The sequence below is a fragment of the Lagopus leucura genome, unplaced genomic scaffold, assembly GCF_019238085.1.
Source record: "Lagopus leucura isolate 7727_CA_CO unplaced genomic scaffold, USGS_WTPT01 Super-Scaffold_73, whole genome shotgun sequence".
Taxonomy (NCBI): domain Eukaryota; kingdom Metazoa; phylum Chordata; class Aves; order Galliformes; family Phasianidae; genus Lagopus; species Lagopus leucura.
Window position 1 is genome coordinate 5,964,264 of NW_024962252.1, and position 23,092 is coordinate 5,987,355.

The following is a 23,092-nucleotide window of genomic DNA, read 5'->3' on the forward strand; positions in this document are numbered from 1 at the left end:
AAAGCACTTCTGCACAGAAAGGAGGTCTACGGATCTTGCAAACAGAACTGCTCCTTAAATATCAGTACACATCTTACTCCTATTTCAAAGAAGTAAGAAATATTTGACAATCCGTAGCTTAACATAAAAAAAAAAAAAACAAACAACTCTAACATGCCATGTTTCAGCTTTATTTTCATTTACATTATCTTGGACAATTATTCTGAGGAAAGTCATTAATCTCATGCATACTCAAAGGTATGCACGATATCAATGATTTTAGGAAAATGAAATTCAAGAGAGGTTTTCTGATATCATTCACATTATGCAAACATTTAACATTTCTGCTTCTGCTAGGGTACATTATCAGCACACAGAGAATTCAACTTTGGGTTCCTATGGATTAAAAAAGTAACTAGCATGCTATGAAATGGAAAAGAAAATTATTTAGCACATATATGCAAGCTTTCAGTATGTCAAAATTCAAAGGGTATCATTTCTATAATTGGTGCTCCTACTGTAAGTGAGAATTTTACCTGCACTTTTCTAAGTTAATCTGTATACAAATTGTAAGTATAAAAAAACAGTTCAAGATTTCTGACTTTTTTTTTCTTTTTTAAAGAAGCTTTTTTTTCTACCCATCTATTTTGTCATATTTCTTCACCTTGAAAGAGAGATAAAGATAGAGGGAACTCTTTTACAGTCCTTAGCTAGAGCTAAAAGGACACAGGAAATATTGAATCCACATATTAATTGATTATTTTTGTAGGAGTTTAGCACTTGACACTCTTTTATACTGCCATAATTAAAATAAGTCGATGGGTCAATTAAAGTGAACTTTTCAATATTAATGACCTTTGATTACACCTAACTGAAGAATCAATGATATAAAGCCAGGACAGACTAGAAATACTGATCCAGAAACCTTGTAAAATAGGCACGCATATCATGCAAAAAAGTTTGAATGCAAAGATAAAGTAGGGTTGTGTCATACGCAAATAAACAGAGTTCTATCATTCAGTTATATGATAAATATTAACAGATACAGCACTCATCCAAGCCATCTCTGTTAAATGAAGTTGTAGCATGAAACACAACCTAAGCTTCTTAAAAGTAACTGGTGCCAATGCTTAATCAGATATTGTAATTACCAGAAATATCACTTATCCATGTTCTGTTATATTAGACCTATTTTCAGCAGCAATGCTTTTATTTACTTATTATTTTCAAAGCACTCACTGTTCTTGACAGATCTCATTTTCACCCTGCATCCATAATGTAAGATTTCTAAAGTAGACAGGTTAGCCTAGCTATGGCCCAAATAATTTGGTGAAAGGTCAACAGTGTGTTCAGTGGGGAAGGAGCCAACTCAGTTACAAGTGTTTTTCAAAGTCTCGCCTTTCAGCTTTTCAAATAAAACATCTGAGAAAAATCAAGAAAATGCCACTGCCACTTTACTTTCAAACAACTGTACAACAGTAGGTGAGCATAGCTAAACAACAGAACACAGCTTAATTCAGTGGTTTGCTTTCAAAACATTACAGCAAACGGAAAAAAAACAACAATAGCAATAACAAATGTTTAAATTAGTAAAAAAAATAAAAAATAATAATAAAAAAAATTGTGGCGCTATCATTAACGTATGCCAAAGAGAGGATGGATAGATACGTTACTGGGGCATTTTTTATTTATTTATGAACACACAAGTTAGTAGCAGCATAGTTCATACTAAAAGGATAGTTTGTTATTGCAAAGTGTAGTGCTCCTTGATTTTTTTCCTGCAGTAAGTAGCAATACATCAAAACCCACATATTTAATCAACTTATCTTGATGTCAGAAGACCATGGCATACCCTGAAGAATAAATATTGAATAGTGTTTATATCCTGCCAGTATATTCTTGGGTATCCATTTGTTGCACAGTTAATATACATACAGAAATGACTGCCATTTATTACCAGTACTAACAAAACAGTCAAGACTTATTGTGTGTGCATATGCATATTATATACATATTATGTATGCATTATGCATATGTATACATATTTACAATATTATATATATTAGTTGTATATCAATATGCATATAAATTTCTGTTTAAATATTTACAAACAATTATCACATTTTTCAGACTCAGTCTTTAATATTGCTTTCAACTGACTGAAAGGGCACGTGGAAACAATGGGAACATATGGAAAGAGATTATCTGTTTTGAGACCAGATTGTGATGTGTTTACTCACACTGAATAACTTATGAGGAATATTCCTTCTGTGGTGTAAAGTACTCTGCTGTGAAGGAGGGTCATGATGTGGCACTCTGTATTTACTCATGCCATTGGATATAGGATCTCAGTGTTACGTTAGAACTAATTCTAGGGCTTGATTGCTTCATTGTAAAGCCCACCACAGGATTGTGTTCATGAAGTAGGTACTGGTAACAAGCTCTAACCTCCCCTACATAGGAAGTAGAAAGACGACTGAAGTCCTTCATTTCTAAGTTTAGTTCATGACTTCATGCAACTTTCAAAGTAGATTGCCAATGTCACTGTGTATCCAAATAGCATTTAGGCTTAGAAAAATTATTTGTTACTTAAGGCTGATGACACTGCTTATTTTGCTCACTATTTAGCCTAGAGCGTATAACGAATCTCCAAAATGGGAATGGTTTTGTGCATGAGGGATACACAGTTACTCACCCTCACTAACCGTGGAGAAGAAAGAGCAGCTTTCAAGTTTAGCTTGAACTTCTTTCTTGAAAAGTTTAACTAACTCTCCCACCTTTTTTTTTTGCAGTACTCACATTAATTTCAAATTCTGTCTGCCTCCCTACTAAAACAGCAGGGGATTGGCACTTCAGAGACACAAGCCCATATGCTAATTCCCCATCTTCTGTCAGTGTCCAACACTTGGACCCACACAGTCACACAAGTGGAAAAAATATATATATTTGAAAAGCATTAACCCACTTTACCTAGGAAATTGCCAGAATTGCATAGATAATTACTATATGTACAAGCAAGAATATGCAATTAAGGCTCTTCTGGTAAACACCATGTACATAATTTTTCCATTGAATTGTGTGCACTTGATGGTCAGGATGTTGGCTAGACCTACTCCTCAACTTTAACCTCAAGTAAATGCCAGATGAAGGGGACAGACCCTTCCTTTACCCTTATGGTAAAGGACCTGATATTATAAACATTTGCAGAAGCAAGTGGTTTTATGCTTGGATCATATGCAGAACCAGAAACTCCCAGAATTCCTCAAATAAAAATATTCTTTCAAAAAGAAAAAGAAAAAAAATGAAATGTGATCTTATAAAACCATAATCTCAACTATCTCAATCCATATGGCCTATGCTGATGATTCCTCTGGATATAACCACCTGAGTAGGTTTGTTAATGATGCAAAATATTAAAAATTAAGAAGTGAAAGTGAATATTACTATCTGCTCAAGTATAAATGCTATCAGACAAATTCTAATTTCTTTTTCAAAAATACACATGGTTCAAATAATGATTACTTTCCAAGGCATGGTGACATTTCAATATATGGAAAAAGAATAATTTCACAAGGGATATGTATTATATATGTAAATTAATATCATATTGCAAAAGAGAGAATACACAGTGTCAAAATTACTTTCTAAAAAAAAAAACAAAAAAACCACTGTAGGACTAATAGCTTATACGTATATAAACTGAGAATAAACCCAATAGCACTCCAAGTAACAGAAGAATCCTCACTGCCTTTTTCCCAACCTAACATCTTCTTTTCATTTACAAGCAGTTCAATAAAATATCTGATCCCAGTATTAATTTTCTTTATAGTGAAACTGGAAAATAAAAATAAAGAATTGACAGATCAAACTACCATTCAGAGGATCCATGAATGTAGGGCTGTTTTACTTGTCATATTTGAACTCAGAGAGCAGAGAAGTTTCATATTTCATAATAATTAAGTAAATAAATTCCAGATTTGCCATGGAAACACTGACATTCATGAACAAACAGCAGCACGTGATCACACTCTAGTCATACAGTATTATCCTTTCAAACATAATTCTGCAGTGAAACTGCTCTCAGCTTAGTAGCCCAATCATACCTCCCTACATATTTCTGGATTAATCCTTTTGGACTGAGACCGTCATCTTTCTCCTGGGATATAAAGCAGAAAAGATACCATTTACAAAATATAAGCATCAACACATACCATTTTTTTTTTTTTTCATCACAGCTAAGTAAAATTATGGACAGAACACTTCTACGCTACTCTAGTAGAAAACTTTCATAGAAAATAACAGTAAAAGTCACAGTAGATATCACAGTCCCCTATTTCTTCTGTAGTTGAAAAGACAGATTTGGAAACTTTGGGGGATGGGAGGGGGGGAAGCGGGGGTTGAGGTACCTGATCCTACAGGATGTTCCATGTCTCCAGTGAGATCCAGAATTCTCTCAACTTCAGCCAACTTTGGTTGGAGTTACAGCTACTCAACACATCGCATAAAGAGGTCTATAAATTCTGACAGATTTTTGCACATCACTTACCTGAATATGAAAGACACTAAAATTAAATCAGGCAGGATAATTAACATCATGCACACTCTGCACAGACTGAAGGCCATTTCTTGTCACACCCTGAAGGCCATATCTTGTTACAACCTGATTTCAATCTGAAATCAATGTAGCATAATATTGCCCTAAATATATATATATGTATATATAAAACGAAGGTTTTTGTCTTTCTCGAATTGCATACAGATAATTTTTAGAGGGGAAGAAGTCCTAAAAAATGAAAGCAAAGTAACACAGAAATACAGAGCTGATGGAGATAAAACCCATTTTGCCATTCATTCCCATACTTCTGTACCTACATACCCAGCCAATAACCAGCAAACAATTCAGTCATGCCAGTAAAACATTTCACAAAGGCTCTCTATGCTTCAAGAGAACATGAAACAATTTTTTTAATAACATGTTAGCCTCAAAGCAATTCAAAAGACCACGTTTGGAAATGACAAGGAATATAGTATCCAAGCAAAACAGTTTCAATAACGCAGCTCCCCAAATAGTTAACAGAAAACTTGAAACATGGCACAAAAGCAGGATTTTCAAGTAACCTAAACCTGCAGTCACACTACAAGACAGTACTTCAATGGCAATGAATTGCTTAGATATAAATATTTACCCTACAACGCTAGACTGAAGAATGTAAACAGATCCCATGGATATAATATAATTTGTCAATATCTTTACTGATGGAAATGGAAATGTTAACTCAGACAGGTCACTGATCCTGAAAGATGAGTATAATCAATTACTTTTCTACCTGTCAGTCATACACATAATTGCCTCACTTGCATCCAACTGCTCCCCAGCCTTTCCTTTCTTGTTTCAAGGCACCGAACAATCATTTCTATTCACTTTTCACTCTTTTCCTACTGATTCTTCACATTGACACTGCTTGTTTGAGGTCTAGCCCATTTTCTTGCCTATTTCCACAATATTGCCTGTCTCTGACCTCAGAAAGGTGGCCCTTCTGTTCTCCTCAGTGCCACTTAAACCTCACTCTCTTCAAGGTCCACAAATATTAACCACCTCCTAATCAACACAGCCTGACCCAAAGCTCACCGAAGTCAGTGAGAACCTTTCTATTAATCTCAGTGGACTATGAATTAGGACCAGATTGCTTCAGATACTCAGGACTAAAATCCAGTGAAAGTAAAATGATCCGTGTGGATATCTCTGTTGTGAACAGCAGACTGCTGTAAACAGTTTCAGCAGTAATCTCAGATCAGTGCCATTTATGAATATTTCCAATACATTCTTCCAGACCTCATGCAAAGGACCGAGGCCCTAATTTGCTTGTTACTTTTATCTGTACAAATCTGGAGAAATGCCAAAGACTTCTGACAGAGCTTGAATAAACACACATCTAGCAAAGCCAGCTAAGGAAAACTAACATGTTCATGAAGGTTAGTTAGTCATTAAAAATAAATAAATCAAAAAACCCCACAACAAACAGTTTTAAAGGCTATTTAGATAGAGAGATGGAGTATTTGCAAAGCACAGTGAAACGTTTAAAGTCACTATGCTCTAAATTTGCACTGGTGAGGACCTGCAATGCTATTTTTGCACTGATCCTCTGTCTAACCCTACTTTATTAATTTGTGAACAATTTAAAGAAAAAAACATTTCAGAATTCAAAATTTACATGACCCCATTCTTTCTGTCTTTGTAGACACCTTGCCACTTCCTCTCCCATCTCTTCCTACCCCAGCTCTTCAACATATCTTACAAGGAAGAATTAAATTACTTTTGCCCACTCTTCCTTCTACTATTTATGTTCCATTTTTTCCTTAAGTGCTTTGGCTGCAACATCAGTATCTTTCTGCAATCTCACAGCACTCCCCTCAAGTGCTATGAGGTACTCAGCAACTGGAACAGCCTGGGAGATGTAATGCAATATAAATACATAAATACAGTGTTGAAGACTGTTAATCTTATGGAAAAGAGCTATCGTTACCAGACATTATTACCCATCTAATGTTAAAATAGTACATATTTAACAAAAGGTATGGCAATTCACTTAAAAAAAAATAAATAAATAATGCTTACCCCATTGTACCAACAGTACTTTAAGGTTAAAGGAAAAATAAAAGTAACACTGCCTATTAGGGCATAACTATGCTATGTGCATCAGTAAACAAAGCCTGTTTGATGACCTTCACTGAAAGAGTGTATTTATTTATTTTTTTAAACATATTTATGCTGATACTTATAGTGAACTACACTCCACCCTCACAGCTTCAGGTATGGGAGGCAAACCCTTTGTAGAAATGAAGTTACTGTTGCATCAAGGTTGCTAATTACATTGTTTAATACAAAAAGGAGCCAGGATACAGTACATTGATAGGGGGTGGAGTGTATTGTACATACAGAACAGGGGTGTTGCTTCTATTCTGTCATCTGACATTGATGTGCGAAGAGGGGACAAAAACAAATGCATTTTCTTTCCAGCACTGAAACATGCAAAGACAAATCACTTATTACAAGTTGTACGCAGCTCAGAGTAATAAAAATAGAATACAGATTTAGAAATGCCCCAGTATAATTTTTTAGATTTTACGTATATTTAATATTTTGATCTTCCACTTCAAAACTGCGAGTTAAGCAATGAGTGAATTGGATCTGAAATACAACAAGGCATTACCCACATCACATTAAAAGGCATCTTAAATGCAGCTGTGGATTCTTAAACTTAAGACTGAATGGGATTCTTAGTTGCTTAGAATATGAATTGCAAGATGAACTTGGCCACATTACATATACTTCAAGTGGAATTGTAACTATGTAATAAATTGCTGTTTAAAAAGACAACATGCAGAATTCAAACCTATTTGTTTCTTGCAGGATTCTGTTGATTTGTGCATGAAGAGGTAGTGATGCAGTGTTGCAATGAGAGTCACTACAGCGATACAAACCCACAGCCCAAGCATAAGAGTCTAGAGGCTGGATCTCCAAGGACCAACACTGAGTACACTGTTCTCTAAAATACACCTTCAACCAGCAAATTTAGTTTCAAGGCAACAGCTGCTTACCAACTTTTTCACAAAATAAAAGAACATTAAAAAAAGTGGTGGTAGAAGCAGCTTATAAATTATGATAACATTTAGCAGAGAGCTGCAGACAGAAAGCAAAGACATTTAAACGTGATCAGCTTCAACCAGAAATGTGAAAGCATTTTCCCCTGCTGATGTCTCACTAAAGTTGGCTGGGACAAAATTTGCGTTGCAGCTATGGGCTGAAGCAACAGTGTTGAGAAACAAAACAAACAAGCATTTACAACTCCCCCACCTGCAACCCCTTCCAACTAGCAAAGTATGATGGATGCTTTTAGTTGGCTGCAAGGCAAACATTAGCTAAGAACTCATTTAGCTAAATCCACATCCATGGCCCCCAATGTTTAAAATTTGTCATGGATTAAAGCCATGAAATAAAAATTAAAAAAAAAATTTCAATTTGAAATTTTATTAGCGTGTTGCTAGAATGGTCAACATCGATTAACAGGAGAGACTTTGTCCACACACTGAGAACAGCCTTCGTGCACCTCCCCCCTCTTTTCTTCCTCTCTCTCAAGCGCTCTTTCAGCATTAACACTATTGAAAGCCAAACAAAATACTGGCTATGGGTGTAAAGAACGCTGTTTGTTTGGAATGTTGCCATGGATCCTGCTTTCAGTCGCGTCCCATGGAAAGAGGGTGCAGCCGGCCGCCCCTGTGGCAGGCTGGGTTCCCCAGCAGGGCAGAAGGAAGATAGCCATGTACCCCACTGCGCACTATTCTTTCCCATCCACTATAGCCAGGTCTTTGATCACCCTCAGTTTGCCACTGGCATCGATTCGGCGCTTCTCGCGTATTAGATCCTCCAGACTGTGGAACCTCACCGTGTGCACTTTGTTCTCCGCCAAGTGGATCTTGAGATAGTACTGCTGCTGGGTGCCGGCAGCAGCCTGCAGCTCCCCCCCGGCTTTGAACTCCCGTTTCCCGAAGCGGCACCAGGCGGCGAAGCTCTCGGAGTTAGTCCAGCAGATCTCGTCGCTTTTTAAGCCCAGGTGCCCGCAGGCGTTTTGCACCACCAGCTCAGCCACCAGTGGGCGGAAGCGGTACCAGCTATTCACCACCCGGCCCACGTTGCCCGCGGCCGCCTCGTACAAGCTGTCCTGGCGGATCTGCCCCTGGTGCAGGTGGATGATCTGCCCGCTGCCCACGTACACTGCCCAGTGCGGCGGCGGCTGCTCCGACGGCCCCAGGTAGAGTAGCTCCAGCAGGTCCCCCGGCTTGCAGAGAGCAGGCAGCGCTGACACCGAGTAGACGCTCAGGTCCCCAGCCTGGGGGCCGCTGCTGACCTTGGAGAAGATGCATTCCTGGCCGCGGAAAGCGGAGAACTGGGTCTCGTTCAGCACGAGCTGGTGGTGGAGGTGGTGGGTGGGCGTCTCCTGGCCAGGGCTGCCGGAGCCCTTCACGCTGTACTTCTCTGGCTGGCCTCGCTCGTCCAGGTCCTCCTCCTCATCCGAAAAGAAGTAAGCCACCCCGACGCGCAGCTCGTCCTTCTCGATCCCCGAGGGGTCCCCGGTAGGCAGCTCACTGTAATTCAGGTGGGTGATGCGATCCAGTTGATTTCCCATCAATGACAGGGCGAGGCGAGGGCAGGAATCGCCGGATCTGGAGGAAGGGTGGGGTGGGCAGGGACAGAGAAAACGAGAGTGCAAACGGAGGGAAGGAAAGGAAGAGAGAAAGGAAAAAAAATAAAAAATCAAGACACATACAAAAGACTTCAGCGATTCCGCCCCGAGCACCCATTTCTCCCCCGCTACATCCCTCCCCTCCGAGTGAGGGGAACTCCCAGCGCGGATCCTTCCCCCTCGCTTTCGGGGTGCAGGGCAGGGCAGTGCCCCGGGGCTCCCGGCTCCCCGGCCCAGCCCCACGCCACAGGAGAAGGCGGCTCCTCGCCGCCCGCCGCCTCCGCGCGGGGGACGGAGTTGCTTCGGGAGCCTCTGCTCTCCGCTCCGCAAGGGAAAGGGCAGAGGGAGCGCTGGCCCGGAGGGTCCCGAGCCCGCTCGCAGCCGAGCCAAGCCGCTGTACGTGAGAACAGGATGCTGAAGAAGCAGGCGGCCTCGCAGCTGCCACCCGTGTCTACCCGCTCAGCCTCGCATTTCGGCCAGGACCTCGCAAGGAGAGGGGAAAAAATAAAAATTAAAAAAGAAAAAATAAAAAAATAAAAAAATAAAAAAAAAAAAATGAAGCACCCTTTGTCCCCGAAAGGTGTCCCTCTCTCCCCCCCTCCGTACCCGTGGTCGCCCAGCGGGTCGTCAGAACCCCCCAAACTCCTTTAAAGTCGTTCTGTCCCCATGGGCGCCGCAGAGGAGGTGAGTTCTGTCCTCCCCAAAGCGCGCCCGGTTCCTCCGCCCGCGCCGCCCCGCTCTGCTGTGGGCTGCTCAGCCCCTCCGGCAGAGCATAAGTACCGGCGGCGCCGCTCCCGAGCCCGCCCCGGCACCGCTCATTGGCCGCGCCGCGCTGCGCTGCGCCCGGTGGCGGCGGCCGTAGTGGGGCTCCGCGGCGTCACTGTCCGGTCCGGCCTCGCTGTCCCCCAACGCCCGAGAGTCTGATTTCGGCGCCCCGTGGCTGGCCTCTGGTTGTGGCACGGAGACCGCTCGGTGTCTCCGTGCGAAGCACGGCTATCCGGAGAGAGAGAGGGTTCAAGCAGTGTGCGCACCGCCAAGCGAGCCCTGCAACTGAAAAGAAAGCAGAAAAAAAGTGATTGCCATGGTAAGAAAAACGCCCTTCCTTTAGCTAGAGGGTTGTATCTCTCCGAGAATTTCTTCACCAGTCAAAGAAATGAGCGTCCGCTTGTCTAAATTCAGAACCTCCGTGCGATCTGAGCTCTGGATTTCCCCATGGTCAGACAAAACTGGCCTTTCCCATGGGCTGTTCTGCTCACCTATTGCACACCCCATTTTAGAAAGGGATGAGCTGCCTGTCTTTTATCATCACCAACACATTGAAATGTTGATGTTAGATGAGGTGACTCCTAGCTGTGGTCATCTGTCCACATCTGGCTGCAGCAGCAGTAGTGGGTTGTCCTAAGACAGAAGGTGGGCTATGGCTTGTCTTACATAAAACATAAGATTGCCTGATGGTAGCAGTCCATCTTTTCCTAAAATACGTCAAATCTAAAATCTACCATCTGTAGTAGTTAATGCCAGTACATATTTTACATATTATTTTGCACATTATGAAATCAAGGCTTAGGAATAATTATCTGATGTGAACACAGTTTCCCTATAAGATGGTGTTAGCGATGGGATTGTAACCTTGGTTCTTCAGAGAGCTCTCATCATGGGAACTTTTGAGACGAATTTAAATATTAAGACGCTTCATGAAAAACCTAATGTAATTATTTGATTCATATGTGAGTCACATTAAAGCACCATTTTTATCTATTCACAGCGGAAATAAATTTGTCGGATAGACATAAATATTTCTATTTTTGGTGCTTGTGGATACTAACCACCTTCACTTCTGACTCCCCAACTTAGACTTTTTTTTCAGTCCAGTCTTTGGCTTTTGTTAAATAAGAAAAATAATGCTGATGCTTTATTCTCATGATAGTGGCATGCAGCTTCTATCTACCTATAGCAACTTCCCATTTTTCACGGTAAAAATGTCATGCCTAGGTTTATATGGGTCAAATACTGGGTTTCTTATGTAGACATGTGTTTTCTTCAAATGAACCTTTAATTTTCCCATTCAAATATTTATATGCCTATCTTTCTAGGAGAGTATTTTGTTTCTCATTAATTTTTTAGCATAGGCAAAGGCATCAGATCATAAATGGAAGGGAGAAAAGGGCTTGTTCAGTGGTGTGACATTCTAAGACTGACCAGTTATTTTTCACTGTGGCAATTATACTATTTTGTTGGTTAAGACTTTGCGTCTTTCATAATTCGGGGACTACGGTCTCAAACTCATAGGTGTCTGAGCTGCTGGTTTACAGCAGTTCAGGATGCGGCATTCAGGGGTTTGTGGAATTAGAAATTGAAGTAAAAATGTTTATCTAAAAATGACTATATCCTAAAATATGTGTTTAAAAGTTTCACAGGAGTAAGCATAGTGGATGTTACAAACCTCTGAAATTGTTTAGATGCTTTTGTCCTGATTGTCAGAAATTATACATTCTTTTATGGCATAACCTTCATCAACTGCAACATTTTAAATTAAGTTATGAATACACCCTAATACACTTATCATTTAGGCTGGAAAAGAGCCTATGATATTTTGATTTTTTTCATAACTGTTAATTGTTAAAGCTAGTTCAAACAGAAGGCCATTTTCCATACATACATTCTTCATCAACAGTTTCTGTTTTCTAAACAGTTTATATTTTTCTTGTTCAAAGTCTGCATCATTTTAGGTTGCACTCACAGTTCACACTTCCCACATTTGCCAATCATCAAGGCTATGTGGAGTAATTTTTAGACAGTTCCAAACAAACAATACATTTCATCTTTTCCATGCAAAATAGTACAGAACAAATTTCTTCAGTGAACTGCATGGTGCAGAAAGAATCAGTCTGTGTTCAAGAAAGACTCTTCACTTCTAACTGGATGGAATAGCCCCAGCCAAATTTTAACCATTTTCTTTGCGTTCCCCATGCTTTTGAAAGTCTGCTCAATGAGTGCGTCCCATCTCTTGCTGAAGCACTTACCCCTGTTCAGGACACCTGCAACACCCATTTCCTACTTACCTTTCAGTTCTGGCTGCAGTCTGTCTCATCAGTGTTTTATGCTCTTCCTCTGTCCCTCAAGAAGGACTTTTTTTTTTCTCAGTTTCTCTCCAAGTGTAAGGAATGTGCCATAAAACAAAGCAAAACAAATGCCAGTATAAATGTTATTATATAAAACTGTCAGGACAGGAATTATGTAAACCAACAGCTTGAAGTAAACCTCTCAGTTTGAAAGCTTCTGTTGGTGTTAGAGAATGTTACAACAGTACAGTGTCCACAGAAGTATATTTCTGTGGCCTACTGCTTGTTTTGACTGAGCTATTCTGATGGTACATTTATCATCTCCTTTAGGCATTTTATTTTTGGGGAGCTTGTGGAGACTTACTTAGCATGAATGCTAGTGCAGGGTTGGCTTGGCTGCTCTCAGATCATGGCACTGGCAACTGTCACTCTGCTCACACTTGTGTTCACCAGCTTCAGCCTCATTAACCAGGGTCATAACCTTGTCCTGCACCAGGACATAGGAATTTGCCATTAATCCATTCTTATTAACTCTAACATATTTTTCCTCAGACTGAGTGTAGGGAAGAAACCTGACAACATCATCATATCTAGCTTTGTCCTGTTATACTATACTCCAAAGCAGTGAATTTACATTTTTTATTTCTGTTTTTCTTTTTGTGCATTTTTCCACCCTTGGTATTTTGTCAGTCTTGCATTTATGTTTAATTTAACACACTGAAAACTCTTAAAATATGTAATAAAGTAGATGCTCAGTAGCTTATTTTTTAAAAACTTGTTTTTTAAATAATATCATCATCTTGCTGTGAGCTCAGCTTTTAAGCCTTGGGCCCCTGTTGCTAAAAGTGGAGCTGAAACTCTATTAATTTAAATGAGTGAATGTTTGTGCTGAAAAAAATTGGAAACCCACTTTTCAATAAACAACCAGAGATACAAAAATTCATGACAAGTGTTGAAACTTGGCTATGTTTTATAAGCTTCCTCAATATCATGGAAATCCATCCATCACAATTCTGGCAGCATTGAGTCTCAAATGTCCAGTAGTTTACCTCTCTTTCTATTGTAGCCTGGTCTGCCCAATAGACACACCTAGATATAATGGGTACCAGGAAGGATCATCTTTACTCTACACTCCCTAAAGTGCCCAACTCCAGTTGTAATTTCACTATACATTCACATTCTGTGTCTGTTTCCTATATTTTCTTTACAATCTCAGTGTACCTTATGGTACCTTATCAGAAACAAACCATGCTAGTCCTCTGAGAAACCTGTTATCTGGACCGCAGCTGATGTAGATGGTAGAGTTGCTTATTTTGCAAACATCTTCACATGCAAATTACCCATATACATATATAGGCAAGGCCATAATGTCCAGGTTTGAGTAAAAGCGTGGTATGCAAGCTCTATAGCAGCAATGACACTACATAAGTATGTACAGTTTCTACAGTATCCAGTTCGGCAGTGTCCGGGGATTTTGATCCTTGAGCTTTGGACAGCTTCAATAATTTTTCATCCAATGATGTTGAAATATAAAGAGTGAAAACTCACTAATGTCAATAACTGTGGCCAGAGATTTGCCCTTTGCCTTTTTTCTTCACTTCTGCTGACTTCTGCTTGCTTTGTGCTTCTTGCATTCACGGGGCACTTGAAAGTAAAATTGGCCAGAGGCTGTTTCTCAGCCCTGAGGGAGATTATAACTATATACCTCAGATGAACTCTAAGCTCCAAAACTGGGTAGCTGCATCCAAGCTGCCTATTAGGAATTACTCTGAACCCCTTTTAATCCCTACGCTTTATAGAAGAATATTAGCTAGCCTGTGCCAAAGCCTTTCAAGAGGCCATGCTACCAATTTAATAGTATAAGAAATACCGTTCCACTCCATGGCCCTGTGACCTGGTTCTTTATGGCCAACTGTTTACACTTAGCTTCTGAAGGGGAGGTGAGGCATGACCCAGTGTTTTTGTTGTTGTTGTAGTGGTTTTCTTTTTTTGGTCACATATCACCTGGGAAGACCCAAACTTAATTTCTATATCCTGCTCAATTGATACAACCAAAAAGATACTGTATAAAAGATTTTGTGGAGGGCTTGGAAGAGACAACTGCCCTTTTAAGTGTATTTATCTCCAGAAGACTTACACAGAGAGGATTCCACACCAGGAAGCTGTATCCCTTTCCAGCTGTCAGGAGGCAGGGTGTCAGGAAGGAGCAGGATGTGGGGACCTATGGATCCCCTCATTACCAGCGCAGTCTCTGGGTGAGCTGTTGAACAGAGCAAATCTGGGGAACCGGTCATCTGAGGCTGACCCAGAAGTTAGGGCAGCCAGGCAAGGCCTTCCCAACACTGGCTAACCAGTAGCCCAGCCTAGGCATCAGGAGATGAAGTCCCAGCTGAGCCTCCTCAACATTCTGTCATTAACTTCACTTTTCTCCCAGACGTCTGCTCTGAGGTTATCAGAGCTGATCTTGAATGTGAGCAACAAACTCTGAGAAAGCAGAGGAAGAGCTTGTAGATCATATTCATTCACTGAGTATGAAAAAACTAGCTGAGGGACTAGATTTTCATTTAGATGTCTGTCTCTGCGCCACATGGAAACTGAATGCATAGGTTTTGGGGATAAGGGGTGGGAAAGGCTGCTTTTAAATTAGTTACTCTCTTTGGTAGTGCTTTCTTAAGTGTTCCAAAATGCTCAGACATACCACCATTTTCACATAAATACAGAAAAACAAAACAATAACAGCAAGAAAACACTCTGAGTTGACACGACAACATTCAAATGGAGAAAACTTGCTTATTCATAGCAGAACATTTAACCTTATCCAGACTGTTATTTTGTACAGGAACATAGTCTGAAAGTTCATGTTATTTACACAAATTTCATTTTACTTTTTAACTCTATTTGGAAATGAAAGAAAACATAGCCTAGCCTTGTATGAGCCTAACCAAATGTTTGTTAGCCACAGCACCTGTTGGGTTTTTTTTGGTCTTTTGTCTTTGATGACTATGAATTTGAAAGTTTTTGGTAAAGTAACCCTGGTTTTAAATTTGTCAATTCAATTACGCATTGGTAAAATTAGGTTCATTTTTTCAGGAGAATTTTTATCCTTTTTTTTTCTTTCTTTCCCCTGTAAAGATGCAGTTTCCCATTTTATTTAATCATGAATAAGAGGTGCATCAACAGTGAGCTTTAACCCCCCAACTACATACTCCTTCAACTTCTTTTCTGGCTGATCTTGTGAGCATGTAGTTACAGCATGAGTTTAAATTTGCGACACAGCTGAAAGGAATGTTGAATATGTTCCAGGTGAAAAACAGATCTTTTTTAAAGGTGTTAGCACTTTATAGTTGGTGCTCAGAAACTGTCAGGAATATCAGTCCCTTCTGAATATATCCTTTTGACATGGCTTTTATTAGATGTAGTTACATTGTTCCTATGGTAAAATTATGATGGCAGTGCCAACCTAGAAGGGAAATTCCTATAGTCTATTCTAGCTTAAACTACAAGTAAATATAAAGTAAAAATGTCTTAATAACTTTATTATAGGAAAAATATGTCCAGAAACTAGTGCAGCTTCAGAAAATAAGCTGATAAGGGAAGAAAAAAAAAAAAAGAGTATTTGTAACCGTCTTTTAATACAGTCTTATTAAGAGAAAGGACCACTGTCACATGGCAAATCAACTTTTGATGTCTTTCCTCAACTAGCATTTTATGACTTTGTGCAAAACTTCCCTGATCAGTATTGCAGATTGAAAAACTTTCAGAAATATCTGGCCATAAGGAGTAAAGTAGTAATGGTTCTTCACAAAAAAATGACATTTTCAGTGTTGGACTCTTTACTAATGAACTGTGTCTCTAAATGATCTAATAAGAAATTTATAATAAAGATATATCCATGTATCTACTAGTTACTTAGGTAATTGCTTGGCCATTTTATTTTTCACATATTCTTTGTGATACTTTATTAAGTCATTGCTCCCTAAATGCATTCTATTACAATTCTTCTCGTTTTTAATAACGTAATGTTCCTGCTGCCCTGAAGGACTCGTATGAAAATTAAAATGTTTAAATAAAATGGGCACCCAATGTGTCTTTCTATTAGGGTAGTTAATATTTTATAAAATATTTTAATCTGTTAAGCTCTTAATACCTCAACTCCAAAAATGACTTTTTAAATATTATAAGCAATAACATATACCCCTTGACAGAGTAGCAAAGAAGAAATTCAATTTTTTTTGCAGTTGCTATTCATAAACTATTTGAGCTTAACTCTCATGCTTTATGATGTTAGCTGAACCCTTTTGACTGAGTTACAGAACTAGATTCAGTACAGGAATCATTTCTTGTCATATGTAAATACCTTTTGGAGTTAGCCTCTATTTTCCTTTTTCAGATACGGAGCCCATTCCTGGAGACTTCAGCCATTCAAAACTTGTATCAATTATACCTCCACACCAGACTCCTTCTGCCTGTAGTGCAGAGAAGCCTGTCACCAGGGACATGCACACTATTTCCTTTGAAGCCAAGGAGATCGCTGTGTGCATTCAAAGAAAGAAATACAGCTTCAAATGCTTAGAAATGACAAATTTATACAATTAGAATTCATTCTGTTTGCAAAAGTGTATATGTTGTGAATAAAACCATTGAGACTCCACAGTGGTGCTTTTAAAAATAGATTTCTGCTCAACAAAAATGAATTTAAGCAACCCAGGCTTGTAAATTCATTACTATTCCCAGTAAAAATTTGCAAACGTTTTGCCAGCCTCTAAACTTATCCTTAGGACTGAAATGTGAGCAGTGGCTCTTCATATTCATCATTCTCACAGCTAAAAAGCTGGCTGACCTGATTAGACTTGCAAGTTAAACTTATTATCTTTGTACTTCTTTTTGTGATCCATATGAACTTGTCAAAAATTTTCAGAGATGTGTGTCACTAAACTTTAACCAATGATTTTATGTACAATGCATAAATGATTATAGACTACAGCTCATTGTGTTTAGCTGTGTTGTTTCTTCAGTAGTAATGGAAGTAACAAGCCATGCAACATCAATATTTATCCCTTTGTTTAGAAGATGAAACATTACTTGAATATTTGGGGTAGGATGCATAAGGTGTAAAAGTATTTTACCTTAACATTTTTATAGTTTGGTATTTTTTATTTTTAGAGAGCAGAAATGAATGCAATTTTGGAGGAGAATAAAATGTACTACAAAAAAAATAACATTGTGATTTGAGACAGGGCTCTTTTTGTACCTGTTTATTTTCTTCTCATCTGTACTACGAAGTCCCTCTAAGTGTCCCTGGCTATGTCACTGAGGGCCAGGTTGGTGCTTTCAATCATTACTTAAAGAGAAAGAAAAGAAAGCTCTCTTCTATTTTAAAAAACAATTGTCAAACTTTGTAACATATCCTACTGTTATTCATCTTAAATTTGAAAAATCTGGGTTCAGTTCTTTATGTAGCCACAGATTTAATTCTGTGTCATCTACTTTAAGTGTATCTACTCATTAGACATGCTAGAGACTATCTGGCTATTCTCCAGTCATCAAGTTGTAACCTTTCTGGTGAGAAAATAATTCAAGGAAGCACGAACAAAGCTTTTAACTAAGTGATTAGAGTACTCACCTTAAGGCAAGGAAACTGGGGTTCCTATTTCTGTTTCAGTAGTTCAAAGACTACTTGAGGTAAAAATGGAAATAGCCTTGAGATGAGAATGTTCCCCATGTAGTAGGTGCCTCTTTCTTTCCTACGAAACAGAAAAAACTCTGGATCCTACTTTCCTGAGAACTGGTTTCTGATTTGACTCCTAGTTACAAAGAAGGTGGTCAAGAGCATTACCATTTTCTGGCAGCAGTGTTTTACAACAAGGAGGTTGGGTGCTGTGACCTGTGGAGGATGGTCAATGCGACAGAGCACAGCTCAGAGCCCCAGGGATTTCCCTAGGATTTATCACAATTGCACTTGATTCTGCTGTGTTGCTTAGATTCAGGAAATTTTAGTTACTTTAATGCAAAACATAGTCATAGTAAAAGACTTGGAATCAAGGTGCTAAGAAATATAGGGGGAATTGTCCCTTTCTAGAAATGAAAAAAATAAAAATCTGTGGCAATGTGAGATAGTAATGTAGGATACAGAAGACAGTAGTGCTACAATCTCAGGGCAAGTCTGGGGAGATGTTGTAACACCATTAAAATGAAACAGTGATGTTAATACATATCTGCAGGGAACATGTAAGTGAAGTGCAACAAACATGGGATAAGGAGATACTATAAGAAATGAATTTAAATGATATTACTTACAAATTACTTAACGAGTGTTCACATGAGTTCATAGTGATAAGACAAGAGGGAATAGTTTTAAACTAAGACAGTTGAGATTTAGGTTAGATATTAGGAGGAAGTTTTTCACACAGAGGGTGGTGATGCACTGGAACAGTGGATGCCCCATCCCTGGAGGCATTCAAGGCTAGGCAGGATGTGGCTCTGGGCAGCCTGGTCTGCTGGTTGGTGACCCTGCACACAGCAGGGGGTTGAAACCAGATGATCGTTGTGGTCCTTTTCAACCCAGGCCATTCTATGATTCTATGATTCTGTGATTCTATGATTCTATGATTCTATGATTCTATGATTCTATGATACATGCTCATTTCATTTCACTTACAACTCCCTAGATGGTCAGTGACATAATTACATTATTTTTAATGTCATTAGATTCAAATGCTCAATAATACAAAATATGGATGAAATGCCAGGTGCGAATTCCCATGCAGCTCTTGGGTTGTATTTGCCCTGTACAGGAGAACTGCTAAAGATAAGAGACCTTTGTAGATTCTGAGTCCCAGAGTGATTGTTTTGCTCTGACCAACTTATATGGAGGTTTTCACCTGAGATAGTAAGCCAGTGTGTGGGATGTGATGAAGTTTGCAGCTACACAGCCCTGACATAGGCAGTGATTCAGCTCAGTCAAGAAATACCACTTTTGAATTGCGGTGTCTCCAAAACATTACATGTCAGTTAAAACAAGAAGGCAAACAAAGCAGAATAACCTATGAAAAAAGATTATTTTATATTGAGAGAAAAGTTTATGCTCTGTTAAGAGAGCGGGCTTTTAATCATGCACTTTTGTGTATGAAGTACAGGTAGGCAGGTAGAAAGTGACTTTTTCCTCTGTCTTCCAAAAGTGGTTTTCTTCCACATTAAAAAAAACACTAAATGCTGATATCAAAATGAAACATTCAGAATTTTCAAAAATGTGGAACATCTTTTTGATTTTGAATTTTCATTCAATTTAACTTGGATTTGAAAAATATTTTTTTATAAGTGAGTAATATATTTCTTGGTACACAGCGTATTTGCCAAAAGAAAAAAAAATAAAAATGTTGTTCTATTAAGCCATCTTGACAGCAGCATGTGAGCTTGGACTAGGACTACAATCTTACATTGTCTGGACACGTGAAATAGTGTGTTCCAGAATCAGAGATAGACAATTCCTTGTATGCTAAAAACACCTGAACTGGGCTTTGACAGCCTCTCCCCACTTTCTTCCCCGTTCCCTCCCTCCAATACTATTAACTTACAGTGTGATTTGTTGAGAATTGCAGAAATAAATTGATAAAGGGAAAAGACTCCGCAAAGAACCACCTGTAGTAAATTAAACTGAAAATGGTGTGAGTCGCATATGTTCATTACAGCCTTAATTGTGCTCATGATTCTGAAATAATAATTTATTTAGCATATTGCTTCCTTTTTAATTTCCTTTTAAATATATCTATTTTTTACCATTCAGAAATAGCTCATGGGCGATAACTGTTTCCTTAAGTCTGTTGATTGGAGAAAAATTTTTTGAAAAGTATCCATGAACTGAAATCACTTTTTTTCATCTTAAATGTTTTATTATATGTACTTTTCCTCATGAGCAGAAGCTTGTCAAAAAGACCTCAGCTATGAAAATGTTTTGGATGCATGTGACTCAAAATCATTTATGAAGTTATCAGTGCAAGAAAAATAATGATAATTTTCATGGTTCCAAGATACAGTTACTTTAAGTCCATGAGACAAGACAGATGGAAGAGAAAGAACTCAAACAAATTCAAAGGAGAAATATAACAACATCTTTTCTTAGTATAAAATTATTAGAATTAACTATTAGAAAATAATTCACATAATAATACAATATTTACAATATAAAATAAGTGTTGTATTAAGTGCACCGTAAAATACTCTGAATGTATTGTACAGAACAGGCAACTCAATGGTTTACTATTTAGCCAAAACAAAAAAATAAAAAGATACAGTCATTATCTAATCTTCTCCTTCCTGAACAACATCTCTGCATGCTCATAGTTCACATATATGATTCCACAATCTCCTGCAAATTTTATTCTAGCATTTAACTATTCTCATCATATTACTTTTACTTTTACTTACAATAACATTTTCTAATACTCTGATTCCAATCTCAGTCTTCGTTACATTTTAAATTCATCAGTTCTTTTATTTAATAGGTATGGAGAATTTTCATTTATTTATTTATTTATTTATTTATTTTGTACTTGCAGCTTTTTATATACCTAAATAAAATCCCCCCTTTTAAAAAATTATTATTATTTTTCATTTTTATTTATTTGAGCTAAAGAGTCCTAATTCGTTTAGTCTTGAGTCCTGTTTTGTTTTCTAGAATCCAGTTTTTAATATTCTACTGAGCTCTCTTCAAGTTTATATGTTTCACACACTGCAGTACCGAAAATTGGAAAAGAGAAATCCAACTGAGACTTTAACAGAGCAGGAGGGAGCAGGAGAACTGTTTACTGTCCCCTTGCCTATTCTATACCTTTCAATGTGGTGTCATATTTAATTAAGGTGTATACCTCTTTCCAAAGGTGTGGCACTGTTGATTCACTTTTATATTGTAATCCAACTGCAACTTTTTCAATGAAACAGGTTATTTTATAAATCCCTGTTTTTAACCTCAAAATTTTGGAATCTCTGAGAATCTTGTAAATCACTACACCTTGCTTCTTTGCCCTAGTGATTACATCCACCAGTTATTTCCTCCTGAAAAAAACCACTATATCACAAAATCTCTTGTTCACAAAGCAGTTCATCTATATAAACTGAAAGATCCTGAAAACAAGTTCAACTCCATGGAGAGCATTTGGATAATCATAAGTAGTAGATGTTCCCTCTATAGAGGAGCAATTTGCTTGCCATAGCTGATGTCCAGTACTTGGAATTCATTGAATCTTCCCCTAGGTAAAATTCATTTGTGGAAATGGCATGAAAAATAGAGATTTCAACATAATTAGTGTGAAAGCTTTTAAAAAATGGGATATGTAGGGATACCTGGAAGTCAATCTAGTCTATCTGCTATGTAAAATGAGATTATCATCAGTGTGTTTTTTTCTGACTGTGCCTTGTAAACCTTGAAAGATAGAGATTTCACTACTTCTCAGTCTGTTTCAGTGTTAGGTTACTTGCATAATGAGAAAGCTTTTATTATAGTCCTGTTTCAATTTTCGAAGTCTCAGTTTGCGCTGCTTCTTGTTGTCTGTTGTTGTTACAGAGATAGTACTGAGGTGCTTGAACAGACTGCCCAGAGAGGCTGTGGATGCTCCGTCCCTGGAGGTGTTCAAAAGCAGGTTGGATGGGGCCCTGGGCAACCTGGTTTAGTACAGATCTGGAGGTTGGTGGCCCTGTCTGTGGCAGGGAGTTTGAAACCTGACGTGGGTGTTGGGGTCCCTTCCAACCCAAGCCATTCTATGATTCTGTGAATCTATGATTCCATGATTCTACGAGTCTGCCACTAAAGTGAAGAGTTTAACCCTGTCATCTTTGTAACTGCACTTTTAGATTATCCCTTAGCCTTCTCTTTGCCATACTGTATAGATACAAGCTCCTCCATTTTTTATGGGCCACATGGTCTAAGTCCCTAAACATCATTTGCTATCTGATGGACCCTTTCTATTTTCCTCATGCTGACATTGAGCTGTAGAGCCCAAAATTGGATGTAGTGCTCCAATTGCAGCCTTGTCAATAATGTGTGGTGTGACTCACAAAGTACTGGACTCATTCCACAAATGTAGCTCAATATGCAATTTATCTCAAATTCACTTCTGCTCATATTCAACTTGAAACACCCAAACACTTTAAAGAAGATACTGCTCAGCCATACTTGTGAGGGTATTCCACCTCACATGCAGAATTTAGCATTTCTTCTTGAACTTCACAAAGATTCTGTTGGCACAGGATTCAGATTTCTCAAGGTCCCAGTGCTGAATCTGGATCATCTGGTGTGTTGAACACTTCCTTCTCAAGTGTTCTGAAGGAGTGTTCTGTCTCATCATCCAAGAGAAGATACTGAACTACACCAACTCTGCTATCCAACCCTGGGGTGCTTCATTCTATACCAGTCTTACAACTTCAAGCAGTTGAATATTATGTTGAAACCCAGTGGTGAAGCCACTTTTCAGTCCAGTTACAAAATGATTTATCCCACCACATATCCTCAGTCTCCAAATGATAATGTGAAATACACTGTCAAATGCCTCACTAAAGTGAAAGTTACAGGAACTGTTATCCTTTATTTTCACAGTCAGTCATTCCTTCACAGAAGGCAATTATATTAGTCAGATATGATTTACCTTTGTAGATCTGTGCTGAATGTTCCTGATTGCTTACTTGTCATGTTTGTACTCATAAAAGGATGCCAGCAGGATATACATACTCCATCTTACCAGGGATGGTGATTACTCTGACCACCTGATAGTTCTTCAAATTGTCTTTCTTACCATTTTAGAATATATGTTTCATCTG

The 23,092-nt window shown here is 38.6% G+C and overlaps 1 protein-coding gene and 1 long non-coding RNA gene across 2 annotated transcripts; one reads left to right on the top strand and one right to left on the bottom strand.

Annotated features, from left to right (window-relative positions):
- Positions 1-6,693: 6,693 nt before the first annotated feature.
- On the bottom strand, positions 6,694-9,975 carry LRATD1 (LRAT domain containing 1). Its single transcript, XM_042893066.1, has 2 exons — positions 9,828-9,975; positions 6,694-9,201 (listed from the first exon to the last, which is right to left on the bottom strand). Exon 2 carries the CDS (start codon positions 9,162-9,164, stop codon positions 8,316-8,318), a length of 849 nt encoding a protein of 282 aa, XP_042749000.1. The 5' UTR covers positions 9,165-9,201; positions 9,828-9,975; the 3' UTR covers positions 6,694-8,315.
- Positions 9,976-10,087: 112 nt separating this feature from the next.
- On the top strand, positions 10,088-16,934 carry LOC122191832. The gene is made up of 2 exons (XR_006182472.1): positions 10,088-10,305; positions 16,674-16,934. It is a non-coding gene; the product is annotated as an uncharacterized LOC122191832 (long non-coding RNA).
- The last annotated feature ends 6,158 nt before the right edge of the window (positions 16,935-23,092 follow it).

What these genes read in the sequence shown, in the direction of transcription:
- LRATD1 (XM_042893066.1), bottom strand. Translation starts at nt 9,164, where the DNA reads ATGGGAAATCAACTGGATCGCATCACCCACCTGAATTACAGTGAGCTG.